At 44.5% G+C, this 13971-nt stretch overlaps 1 protein-coding gene across 8 annotated transcripts in view; it reads right to left on the bottom strand.

The window, feature by feature from the left end:
• The window catches only part of ATE1 (arginyltransferase 1), a 409370-nt gene that overhangs the window by 217486 nt on the left and 177913 nt on the right, over positions 1-13971 (bottom strand). For all 8 annotated transcript variants that reach the window (XM_085602676.1, XM_085602719.1, XM_085602709.1 and 5 more), the window contains exon 6: positions 10526-10773. In XM_085602676.1, the coding sequence (XP_085458802.1) occupies positions 10526-10773 (248 nt within the window). The remainder of the gene's footprint in view (positions 1-10525; positions 10774-13971) is intronic.

Here is a 13971-nt window from a genome sequence, read left to right as displayed (position 1 = left end):
ATGCTAAACCACACTTCTGTTGATTCATCTGTAGGTTCAGATATTTTACAAATAAAATCACTCAAAATTTTAAACAAAATATAATTCATTTCAGGAGGGAGAAGTTTTCTTCAAAACATATATCTATAAAGTATATGAACTTGTTCTGAGTGGCACACCATTAATTCATTTGAGTTGCTCTAATTTTACCATGCCAATCTTCCTTTTTATTGTTTCCAATATTGATCTTCATTTATCACCATCAGCTCTTATCCCACATATTTGTATTTCATCATTTTCACCTGATACCCTAACATCCTCTTATGTCACATTTATTTCTAACAGTTTCACAATTCCTTCTAATGTTCTAACCAACATGAATCCACATTTCTTCCTCACAGTTTAAACCATTCGGTGCCAAGGTGCGTAATTCTAGGATATATTTTGATTCCAGCTGTCTAAGAGTCCTTATCCTGTCACCCCCTCTCCTAAGCGGTGGAACTCGATCTAAACAGAAAAATTTCAGGAGATTACTATTGCTATTATGTTTTTCGGCAAAGTGCCTGGCTACCGGGTAGTTGGTGTCAATTTTAGTTATAGCACGCATGTGCTCCAATATTCTCTTCTTCGTTTGGTGTATCGTGCTTCCCACGTATTGAAGGTTGCACGGACACACTAAACAATACACTGTGAAGTCTGAATTGCAGTTCAATAATTTGTTTATACTTTTTTGTTGGTTACTTCCTGGGGTCTGGTAAGTTTTTATGACTTTACTGTTCTTACATGCCTTACATTTTAGGCAAGGGTAGTAGCCTTTGATATTATGGTGGCATGTGTCCTTTTTGGAAAAGTAACTGTGCACTAACATATCCTTTAAGGAAACGTTTTTCCTATAGGTGATGCTAGGTTGTTTAGTCATTCTCCTGCCGATAATTATATCTGCTTGGAGAATCCCCCAATGTCTCTTGAGAATTTTATAAATTTCTCCTGAGTCTGCGGAGTAGGTGAAAATGAGTCTGGTGACATCATCATCATTGGTTTTTGGGGCCTTGTGTAAAAGATCTTCTCGTTTACGAGTTTCTGCCCTATTTTTCCGCTACCTTGAGAATTTGTTGTGGGTACCCTCTCTGTTTGAAACGCTCCATCGCTTCTCTGGTTGCAATTTCATAATTCTCTTTGGTGGTGTTATTTCTTTTTAAACGCAGACATTCCCCATATGGTATACTGTTCACCAGACAGCGTGGATGCTGGCTGGTGAAATGCAAAGTTGCATTCCCTGCAGTGGGTTTACGGAATAATCTGGTTTTGAGTGTACCATTCTCAGCATATACCATAAGGTCTAAATATGGTACTTCCCTTTTACTGATGGTTCCCGTAAAATGAAGATTAACATCATTTTTGTTCAGGCTTTCAAGGTATTCGTCTAATTCTTGTCTGCTGCCCATCCATGTAAAGAAAATATCATCAATGAAGCGGGTCCAGATTCCTATTTTCTGTGCCCATGCTTCATTTGTTCCTGCCCAGGCCACGTGCTTCTCCCACCAGCCCACGAAAAGATTCGCGTAGCTGGGGGCGAAGAAGGTGCCCATCGCAGTACCTTGTTTTTGAATGTACAGTTGTTCACCAAAGGTGAAAATGTTGTTTCTCAGACAGAATGACAAAAATTGTAGGATCATTTCACTATGTTCCATATATTTCAATGATCTCGATTTCAAGAAGGATTTTACAGCAATTTCCCCCTGGCCATGGTTAATACTTGTATACAAGCTTGTAATGTCCAGCGTTACAAGAAAGAAAGAGTCTTCCCAGTTTGTGTTATCAATTATCTTGATAAAGTCTGTGCTATCTTTTATATATGACACCAGTTCATACACAAATGGGCATAATATGCTGTTTACCAAGATAGAGGTGTTTTCCAGGAGGCTTCCCATCGATGAGACTATTGGTCTCCCTGGGGGCCTCTTGTCATCTTTGTGGAGTTTCGGGATGTGATAAAAGGTTGGAGTGATTGGATGTTCTGTTTTGATGAAGTCATATTCGTCTTGACCAAGGATTCCCTTATTCTTCCAGAAATCAATCATCCCATAAAATTCCAAAATACTTTGATTATAGTCTCTAGTTGTGATTTTTTCATAGCACATGTTATCATTTAGTTGTCTTAAGGCTTCATGTTCATACGCTACACCATCTTGAATGACAATATTTCCGCCTTTATCTGACGGTTTTATTACAATTGTCAAATCTTCTTGTAGAGATTTTATGGCTTGACGTTGTTCCAACGTGATGTTTTGATTTTTCTTCCTTATTTCTTTCGGTTTAGATCTTAATTTATCCAAATCCCTGATTACTACGTCATGGAAGCTGTCAATCATGTCATACGCTGAAAAAAAAAAAAAAAAAAAAAAAAAATATATATATATATATATATATATATATATATATATATATATATATATTTATTTACACACACATATATCATATATCTCCCCAAAAAAACAAAGGTTGAAGGAACGTTCTAGTTAGGTTCAGAGTTTGTACACATGAAACCAAAGAAATTCACCTGTTATAGTTAGAGTTATGTCAAGAAACTAACTTTTGCTCTAAAGTAACTATAACTTGCACCCACATCACGCACAATTCTCTCATCAATAATTTTATAGCAAATGTTGCACAGACATTATCCATGATGTCATAGAAGATATCAGGAGTGATGTAATATGTGGGGTAACTAGCAGTGCATGGTGAGTGCGTGGGTTATTGTTACGTTAGGGCACGAGTTATAGTTTCATGACATCATTCTAACTATAACTGCTGTCTTTCTATCATTTTGTGTGTAAATTCGGAACCTACTATAACGTCCCTGTAACAATTGATTTTTTCAGTGAATTTCTCTCTTTTTCTTTTTTTTGTGAAAGTTATGTAATAATTAATAACCTTACATTATTCCAACCCCCGCCCAGCATGGCCAGGCCCTGGAAACAAACTCCCCAGAATCACCCAGTCCCGCATAGCCTTCAGCTATGTGCACCAGGGGGTGGAGTCAGCTGGGCCTTGAGGCCAACCCCCAGCAGCCACCCAACCTCGTGCCACACACTGTCTTTGGCCATGCTCAGCGTGGAGTTGGCCAAGGGAAGGGCCTGTGGCCAGGCCCTTTGGCAAACCCCCCCACATGCGATCAACCCAGGAGAGAAGCACGCATTTCCCTTACTGGGGCCAATGACTGCCTCGGGGAACCCATCCCCTGGGGCCCTTTCCTTATAGTAAATGGGAGAGGGGCACGCAGCTCCCCCTCTGGGCAGATATCGGCCCTGGGAACCCCAACTCCTGGGATCCAGCCATCAAAAATTAGAGAAACATGTTGCCCACTTTTCCCCAGGCCAATATGGCCCCGGGGCTCTGTGCCTCTTTAAACTGGGAGGGGAGCACGCAGCCCCCCTCCCTGGGCCAGTATTGGCCCCAGGAACCCCATCCCCAGGGCCTGGCCAATACAAAATAAAGGGGTTGGGGGGCTGCGTGCCCCCCTCCCTGGGTCTATTTCGGCCACGGGGACCCAGTCTCCCATAGTCCGGCTAATAAATGCTAGGGCAGGGGGGTGGCACGCTCTCTGCGGCTGATTTTTCCCTATGGACCCCATCGCCTGGGACCCGGCCAGTTAATGGTTGGTGCCTGACCTCACCCATTGTATGTTTGTTGGGGGCTGCGGGCAAAAAATGATACTCCCTGTGTGTGGGAGGCATTTTTCCATCTGTTTCCCTGCCCACTTCACAGCGGGCAGGATAACAGGTGCAACGTCCGCACCCAGCGGGCGGGAGGATTTTTAATGCTCCCGCCTGTTGGTGTTTGCTCTTGCTTGGCAGGAGATTTAAAATTGCTCCCGCCAAGCAAGAACAAACACTACATGGCCAAGTAGTAGACACCTCGAGAAATAGCAGGAGCCAGGCCCTGCCAGTATTTTCTTAGGCTGTGCCCTAGGGGGTGGCAGTCACCAGGGCCAAAAGTGGCCCAGGGAGTCGGCCACGCGTGCCCCCCTCACCCTGTAATTGAAAGGCACTGATCCCCCGGAACCAGGCTCGAAAAACCAAGCGCCAAAGCTCACGTTTTTCAGCCCGCAGTTACACTGCGAATTCGCAGCATAAACCTTTTTTAAAAACCTTTTTGGCCCCCTGCCGGGTTTCTGTGACCTAGGTATTCCTACCCTGCTCCCTTTTGTTGCTTTTTGCAATTTGGTTTGGCACTTGAGCTCAGGTTGAAATCTTGGCAGCCAATCAGATATCATTCTGAAATCTGTTGCATCTGTGGAGAATTTGTGTCTCTAGAGATATATATATATATATATATATATATCTTCCCAACTACTGACTGGATCTACAACAAATCACAAAAAGAGAACTTGCTGAACCAAAATATAGCTTGCTGCCAAATTTGGTGTAATTTAGATCATCAGTTTGGGCTTTAGTCGTGTCTAAATTCCCTGTGGGAAATCGCATGGGGAAAACTTATTTTGAGACCCCCCCCCCCCCCCCCGCTTTTCTCGGGCCCGCGCGACGGAGCGATCCGAAATTTTCTAGACAGCAGCTGAAGTGACTGACCCACTAGTTTTAGTAATTTTACGAAGATTCGTCAAACGGCGCCAAAGTATTTGCAAATCAAAAAACCCTTTTCCTATGGAATCTAGGTCCTAACTATAACTAGCTACTGGAGATATATATTTATACATATATATTTACTTACCCTGTAAGCAAAGCATCTGTTTATGGCATGTAGTGTTGTAGATTCACATGCTCTGCATACTCCTGCAATCCAGTGTTGGGTTCATTCGGAGTTGTGCAACTTGTTTTTCTTCGAAGAAGGCTTTCGAGTCACGAGGTAGAGTGACTCCCCCTCTCAGTGATACTGCGCATGGGCATAGACTCCTTTGTTAGATTGTTTTCCCGCACACGGGTGACAAAGGAGTGCAAGTAGAGTATCAGTATAAAGATGTCCATGCTAAAGGAATTGTGTAAAGTGTAACAGCAACGCTCACAAGCATCCGAAGCGGGCGCATGTGAATCTTCAGCACTACATGCCACAAACAGATGCTTACAGGTGAACATAATCCGTTTGATGGCATGTGTGGCTAGAGATACACATGCTTTGCACAAACTGTAAAGAAGTCCCTCCTAAGAAGCGGTGGCTAGCATGTGGGAGGTGCAGTCGTTTGAAAAAATGTGCGTAGCACTGCCTGACCTACATTGGCTTGTTGGCATGCTAACACATCTACACAGTGGTGTTTAGTAAATGTATGTGGTTTAGCTCATGTAGCTGCTTTACAAATTTCATCTATGGGGATATTTCCTAAAAATATAATTGTTGCTCACTTCTTACGAGTAGGGTGTGCTCTGGGAGAGACAGATAAAGGTCTTTTAGCTTTAATGTAGCCAAGTTTGAATATATTTTACTAACCATCTGGGTATGTCGGATTTGGATATAGGGTTACCTTTATGTAGTGGCGATAAAGCTACAAACAGTGGTTTTGTTTTCCTGAAAGTTTTAATTATATCTATGTAGAACATGAGTGCTCTTTTAACATCTAAGGTGTGAAGAGCTCTTTCTGCCACAGAAACAGGTTTACGGAAAATGACAGGTAGTTCAATGGATTGATTTAAATGGAATTGAGAAACTATCTTTGATATGAATTGTGATTAGTCTGAAATACTAATTTTTGATTATGTATTTGAATAAATGGTTTTTCTAAAGTCTGGACCTCACTAACACACCGGAGTGATTTTGGCAACTAAAGATGCCACTTTCCATGATAGAAATTGAAGCGAGCATGAGTGTAACAGCTCCAAAGGAGGAACCATGATCCTAGTAAGCACAATGTTTAGGTTCCAGGTTGGTGCTGGAGGCACACTAGGTGGAATGATTTGTTTGAGTCCTTCCATGAATGCGTTAATGACAGGATTTCTGAAGAGTGATAGATGCTGTCTATTTTGGAGAAAGGCAGTTATTGCAGCAAGACATAATCGAATGGAAGTTCATGCCAACTTGAAATTTTGCAAATGAAGAAAATAGCACATAATGTCCTGCTCAGTGGCTTTGAAAGGATGAAAGAGTTTTGGTTGGCAATAGCAAACAAACTGCTTCCATTTTGTAGCGTAACAGGCTTTAGTTGTGGGTCTGCATGTCTTTTTAAGAATATCCATGCATTCTGATGGTAAGTTTAAATAACAAAACTGTTAAGACCTCAGGAGCCAAATCGCTAGGTTGAGCATCTTGGGGTCGTGGTGCCTAATTTGTCCTCGATCCCGAGTGAGAAAATCCAGCCTTTTTGTGAGCCTCTCGTGAGGGACTACTGAGAGATCCAGGAGTTCTGTGAACTAGGGCTGACTTGTCCAAGTGGGAGCTACTAGGATCCTGGTGAGAGATGTTTGCCTGAGTTTCTGAAACAGAAATGGAATGAGAGGGATAGGTGGAAAAGCATAGACAAATGTATGTGACCAATTCATCCATAGTGTATTGCCCTTGGATAGTAGGTCTAGGAACCTGGATGCGAAGTATGGGCATTTTGGATTTTCTTTTGTGGCTAACAGGTCTATGTGAGCAGCCCTCCACTTTTGAAAGTATCAACGGAGGACTTGTAGGTTGAGTTCCCATGTAGGAGTTGGTTGTTGCATACTGCTGAGCAAGTCCGCAAGATGGTTGTCCGTCACCGGCAGATATTCTGCCAACAAATGAATGTGATGGTGAAGAGTCCAGATCCATATGGTCTGACAAAGGTGTGACAACTGAGAAGGCCTTGTCCCCCCTGTCCGCCCCCCCCCCCATCCTGTTTTTTTAGATAGTACATGACTGTCATATTGTCCATCTAGACAAGGACAACTTTGTGAGATACAGTGGGGAAAGGAACACTTTCAGTGCAAGGAATACTGCCTTAAGTTTCAAGAAGTTGATGTGTAGGGACTGAGGTTTGGCATCTCACAGACCTTATATTGTGTGGTTGTTGAGATGTGCACCACAACCAGGCTCTGAAGCGTCTGTAGTTAGTGATTTGAGGAACACGGTCCAGAAAAGGTCACCCTTTCAACCAATTGTAGGGATGCCACCATTGCAGAGAACGGTGAGTCTGGCATTCAATCAACATTAGATCATGGAGGTGAACCTGTGACTAGGACCACTGACGAGAAAGAGATTGCTGTAGTGGGCGCATGTTTAGTCTTGCGTTGGGAACTATGGCAATGCAAGATGACACCATACCAAGTAGATGCATAACAGTCCGAACTGTGAGTGTACTGTTTGTCTGACATTGCATTTAGGTTAAAGTGCCTGAAAGTTTTGTATCCAAGTGGGATTGGGGTAAGCTAGGCCTGTGTATCGAGTATTGCTCCCAAGTATTATTGAATTTGAAGACGTTGATGGTGGGACTTGGGGACATTAATGGTGAATCCCAATTTGTGTAGCTGGTCTATTGTCATTTGTATGTGCCGACACTGTAGATGGGTGTTGGCTTTGATTAGGCAATCGTCCAAGTACGGGAATACATGAATGTTTTGTAGACGTAGGTGTGCTGCTACTACTGCTAGGCACTTTGTAAAAACCCTTGGTGCTGTAGTGACACCGAAGGGGAGAACCTTGAACTAGTAATGTTTTCCTGCTATGACAAACCTGAGGTATCTGAGGTATCTAAAGGGGCCATAAAGTCACCCATACGTAGAAGTGGAATGGCATCCTGTAGAGTGACCATGTGAAAGTGTTCTTAAAGGATGTAGTAGTTGAGAGTTCTGAGATTGAGATCAGTGACCCGTTTTTCTTTGGTATTGGAAAGAACAGGGAATACGCCAGGGAACCTTGTGGATGAAGGGGTTGGATCTTTTTAGAAGAGGTAATTGACCTTGTGATAGTCTGTGATTGTGATGTGGAATTTTGGGTAGAGTGGTAATGAGCTAAAGACAGTAGCACTGTTGGATAATGGCTAGTACCCATTGGATGGTTATGATGGCTTCCCAGATTGGGTAAAAGGATGTAGTCCTCCCCGACAGGTGTTATGTGATCAGGAGGGAAGGGTAGGGCAGTCACTTCTTGGCGCGGAGGCTGCACCATGTGTTGAAGCACCCCTACCTCTTCCTCGATTATTTCCTCTAAAGGAGCCTTTGTAAAATCCTTTAGTGTAAGTGGATTGCTCCTCCTTTTGCTGGGAAGTGGGGGCATCTGTGGCAAAGGATTTGTATCCCCCTTATAGCCTGAGCAGTGAAAGGAACCACAAGGTGTAGGAGTTTGTAGTGATCCCATTGCTTTTGCGGTGTCAGTGTCTTTTTTCATTTTGTTTAAAGTGGAATCCACTTGAGGGCCAAATAAATGACCCTTAACAAAAGGCATGTTCAAAACTGCCTGTTGAACTTCTGGTTTAAAAACTGAGCCAGGCATGCCTTCTGGGCAATACAATGGTGTTGATGCCCCTAAAGGCGGTGTTTGCTGCATCCAAGACACATCTGATTGAATTATTGGTGATGGGCTGAACTTCGCAAACTACTTGTTGACCCCTATTTGAGTGTTCTTCTGGAAGATATTGCAGCAGTTCTTTCATTTCATCCCAGTTGGACCTATTGTAACGTGCAAGTAGGGCTTGGGAGTTAGCAATACACCAATGATTGGCTGCTTGAGCTGCAACCCGTTTACAATCAGGATCAATGCGTTAGCTCTCTTTCTCAGGAGGTGGGGGTGTCTCCACTTGCCTAACTATTTGCTTGTTTAAGAGCTGTGGTAGCCACAATGAAGTCCGGTGGGCTAAGTGTAAAAAAGTGGTTCGGCGGGAGCTTCTTTATATTTTTTATCAACCTGTGGTGTTATGACTTGGGTACGTACGTATGTCATCTGCGTGCCGTAACATGCCTGGAAGCATGGGCAGAAACTGGGTTTCCTTATGGGTGGATGACAACATGTCAAATAGGAAGTCTTATTCTACGGATTCCCTATGAAGTTGGACTCCATGCTAGGTTGCGGAATCAGTCGTTCTGGCTGTTTTTTATGTATCGGGGTAAGTATCCTAGTTCTTTTGCACCTGTCTTTAGCACTGACCCGCATTGACCATGGCCTCCTTCTGAAGCCCCTGCATCAGGGCTTAGAGGCACAATGCTCGATCGGTACTGCTCTTTCCTCAGGTTGAGTAGTACTCATAATGTTGTGATATCTTGTGTTTCTTCTGGGGTCAAGCCGTTGACCGGTAACATTCCACAAGACTCCTATTGGTTATGCAGCAGTTTAATGATTTTAAAGTGTACATTTATCCTCTGTGCATCCAACCCAGTCACAAGATTTTAACTTTTATCTGCACATCAGGGCCTTTTCTATTTGGATAAAACCATGGGCTTAGAAGACACAATATTCATCTGTGTATGTTGTATATATGTGGCTCGGTGGCAAGTAAATGGCTCAAACTTAATTCTGAGAAGGCAAATCATAGTTGTGGGTGCCACAGAAGACCTCTCAGCCTGAATTTTTGAGACCTAGCATGGTGTCTCTCCCTCTCTCAAGTAAGTGAAAAATCTTGGGGTCACAAGAAACTCATCCCTCTCCCTTGATGGCCATGTTGGTGGTGTCTTCTGCCCGTTTCATTCATCTCTAGATTATTGTAAATCCTATCACGCATGACACCATGGCATCTGTGGTCTCCAAAGTGACCTGGTTCTAAACTTCCCGGTTCTGAACCAGTTCTGAGCATTTGTGTGCGGTACCATAAGGATGGCATGCCTAGGATATTCGTCAAGTACTTAACTTGTTAAACCCCTTACAACAGCTGACCTCCGTCCATTGGTAATGCAAGTGCTTATCTTGTAAAACTCATGCAATAGCTGACCTCCCTCCATGGCTACTACTATTATAAGTTACAAACTATTCATTATGTCTGGTCGGTGCAGCCTCTGACAGCCTCCAGCCTAAACTCTCATCCTAATACTCGCCTTGCGATAAAATGATTGTGCCATCCAACTGAGCAAGTTATGTGCTACGAAAGGGAATAGGGGTCCACACTACCTCTAAATATCAGAGTTCCAGGCACAATCATGAGGAAAGTGCCATAAAGATCGCCAAGCCTGCCAGGAAATGATCACTGCAACCACCTAGTTAGAGACAATAAATATTGACAAACAGAGTCAGGCACCAATGTCTCAATTTACAGATTGTGTCTGATCACTAAGAATTCTACTGGCGTACTGTTTTCATCCCGCTCGACCTTAAGAGCAATTTAAAATGCAGAGCAAATTACAGTGCTGTGCAGAGTAAGCCCTTACTGCAGGCACGTACAATGTGTCCCAAGGTTGCAGTGATCATGGTCAATATCGACTCCTGAATTAGCTGGTCTTCATCTGGAAAGTGATACATTATAACTAGTTACTTTAAAAATTTCAGTTTTAAGTGGCTCCAAATTTTGGGCCCAAGGAAAAGGCATCAGCACCCAGAGGAATGAACCCTGGCAGAATGAAAAGAAGGAGAACAGTGTGAAATTATCAATTACTATCCCTGCGTCAAGCTAACACATCTAATTCTTATACAGCTGAGATCAAACACCTACCTCCAGTTCATGTGCAGGCTTCTCCAGTGAGGCCTCTGTAAGGAAGTCTTCAATAGACTTGGCCATACCACCATCAGACTTTACTGGACCCCCATCAGTCTTATTTGGTGAGCTTGCAGCTGCCTCTTTCACTGCAGGCTGTATATCATCGGTTGCCGTCTGCTTCTGCAGCAGCTTTTGCAATTTGCGCTCCCTGCGGAGGTCTTTAGCTTTCCGGCAAGGCGGGCGGCTGGTATCAGCCCCTTTGCCTAAGGAAACAGATGTGTGTTATACTTAAGATGGCATTAACATTCAACCTACAAATCTGTAGAAAATCAGATTCTCAAAATACTTCCCCAACATCCTCATGCACATTTTGAACATCCAACGGTAGATTGTTAAGCAATGAAGCTAAAGAGGTGTCCTATTCACGCCCCACCCTCCTACTGATGTTGCCAAGTCAACTGGAAATTGGTGACATGAATCGTGGAAGCAGCAAGTGGTTCTAGTTGTGCCTTCTAGGGAGAATGTATAAGCAGCCTACCATGATATCAAAGACCGCCACACTGCTATAAGGTTGCAGAACAGAAAGGCAAGAACGGCATCTAAAAGCTCACTTTGAATATACAGAGTGGACGTTACAACACTTCAAACCACACATGCCTGTTTTAGAAGGCTACAGCGCTCTTTATTTAGGATGATTTGGGGTGGAGAATATTGGTTGAAACAAACTAAAGACAAAGCAACAATATAAACAGATCTAGATCCCCTTCTGAGCACCCCCCCTTGTTAACCGTTTGACAAAGCAGTGAACAGATTGGAGGTTATTGTATAGATGGTTGGTGAGTAACTGGGTTACCAACAATAAGCAATGAGGAAGATACAAATCAATAGTATTTACGTTTTCGGGAACAGTTTCTGAAAAGCGCATAATTGTTTTTAGACGCTTCTAGTACAAAGCCATGCCATCCAGTAACAGTGACTAGACAAATGTTTTACATGGGCCCCCCCTGACTTTCAAGGTATAAGCACTTGTCAGAGGCTAGCTTAGTATATGGTACTCACATAAGTAAGTGTAGCACCCTGCACTAATCCAGACAACTCTTATGGTGATTTTACTGGTCTTAGACAACCTTAGAAAGCGATCAAAGTGGTAGCTGTGGAGAGCTGCCTTCAGGCATAGTCCAGAAGGCTGCGTAAAACAGCTTGCTTTGCCAGTACTTAATCTTATGGTATAGGTTATGTGGAAAAGAACCGCACAGTGTAGGTATAAAAATATGTATTTATTATTAACACTCACTGACACAATGTATTATCTCCTACTGGGAGATATAAACTCAATACTTTGTCAATAGAATAAGAAAGTAGCACAGAATACACACTGGTCTCCATGGGGGAGGCCAAACCATATATTAAAATAGTGGAATGCGAACCACGACTTAAGTCGAGAACGGACCCAGAAGATGTAGAAGAGTCGGGGACCCAAAGAACCACCCAAGGTGAGGCCGTGTGCTAAGTGGGAACATGACCGCGGACTCAACAGAAGTCAACAGGTAAGTTGTGATTGCAGTTTTAAAGAAGAAGCACCCTTCCCAGCGGACCCTGAGGAAACCCTGTGGAAGATGGAAGCTTGGAGAATCACCCCACCCGTGGATACCCCAAAAACCAGGATACCTACACCAGGCAAGCCGGATGCATAGGTGCGAAGGGACGTTGGAAACCACCGTAGACCACAAAGGAGGACTTCTTAAAAGATGCCGCTGGCGAAGAAGGTGAAAGTGTCCGGTAGAACCCAAAGGTGGGGACAGAGTCTATGCCACTCAGAAGTGACTAGTAGGCACGGAACACGAATGCCCACCGATGTCGGAGATGCAGGAGAGTTAATGGTTCCCCTTGAAGTTGCAGCTGTACAGACCAGGCGACGCAGATGAGGACCAGGAGCCCTGTACAAGCTGTCCCAGTCAGATGTCAAGAGCCAAGGGGTCAGTGTCCGGCAGGGGCACCAACAAGCCTTGGCAACGGAAACCTACGTAGTTGAAAAAAAAGGTGCAGTGTCAGGACCGGCAAGGTTCAAGTGACTCACCACGAGCAGGTAAGCCCCTAGCAAGCAGGAGAAAAAGAAGACCCTCAAGAGGACCCACGTGTTGGAGGCACAGGAGTCGCAAGAGAACGTCAAGCAGCTCACAGAAGGATAAAGGTCCACGGTGCAAAGGATGCGATGCAGGCTAAGATCTTGGCTGCAGGAGATGCTTGAAGCTAGAGCTTCTTAGACCCTGAAGATCTCTGGAGGAGACATTCAACAAGCCTTGACAACAGCAAGTCAATGCGGTCCGTAGGGGTGCTGTTACAGCGGTTCCAACGAGGGACACTGGTCTCAAACTTGGTGAGAAGACCGTGTAGGCGTCAAGGGAGTTCCAGAACCACCACCTGTGTTGCTGAGCCTTTCAGAGTCCATGGGAGCCCAGGATCAGCACACCGGTCAGCTGTGTTGCGGTGCCTGCAGATGCAGGGGAGTGACTCCTTCACTCCAAGGGAGATTCCTTCAGGTGTCTCGGATGTCCACATGCCTTGTGAAGAACCTGTATGGAGCACAGACGTTGCAGCAGACCTCCAGGACGATGAGACCAGGGGCAGCAGGAGTTTTCCCAGTTGCAGTCTTGGTTCCCAGTGTCAAGTCCAGGTAGGTCCAGAGTGCCCACACGGTTTAAGCTGAAGTAGTATTTGATTTAAATCTTGTTACACAACAAATCTAGGGACCCACCCATAGGTAAGCCCTTAAGTACCCTAAGGAAAGGGTTGGGACAATTCAGGTGTCCCTCCCAGAAGAGTGGCTTAACAGTGGGGAGGATACCCCCATGTCCTTTGTCCTGTTTCGCACCAGAGCGGGAGCCAACAGCTCCCTGAACTGGTTTGAACTAGAGTATGCAAGGAGGGCACCCAATGTGCCCTTCAAGCAGTCTCAGTGTCGCTGGAAAACGCTCCCACCCTGGCCCAACACACAAAGTCCTGTCTGGGAAGTGGTCACACCTCCCTGTGACAGGAAACCTATTGTCCTGCCTTCCCCTGCTTGAGCTTGGCTCAGCAGGAGGAGGACAAAATCGTGTCTCTGGTCGGCAGGATCCATAGTTTGCTGTCCGGGTCTAGAAGACTGGTACCGGGAGCACGGAGGGCCTCCCGGAGGAGTTTTGCACTGCATTAAATCATAAACCGTTGACGGTGTTGGGGGTATGATTCCAATATGTTTGATACCAAACACGACAGGGTTTGTTACAGCCAGTTTAGAGGTAGCCATTCCGTAGTGACGCATGGCAACTCTATGCATCTGTAGTGTAGTTCCAATAGTACCCTTCATGCAGGACCTACACGTTTGCGGATAACAAACTGTGGGTCTGGTGGCAGACGGACTCTGTACACCCCTGACGAATATGTTAGCCTGTTTTCACATTAGCTAGCTCGTGGTGCTACTA

Source organism: Triturus cristatus, chromosome 1_2, assembly GCF_964204655.1.
Source record: "Triturus cristatus chromosome 1_2, aTriCri1.1, whole genome shotgun sequence".
Lineage (NCBI taxonomy): Eukaryota > Metazoa > Chordata > Amphibia > Caudata > Salamandridae > Triturus > Triturus cristatus.
This window is presented reverse-complemented; position numbering and strand designations above follow the sequence as displayed.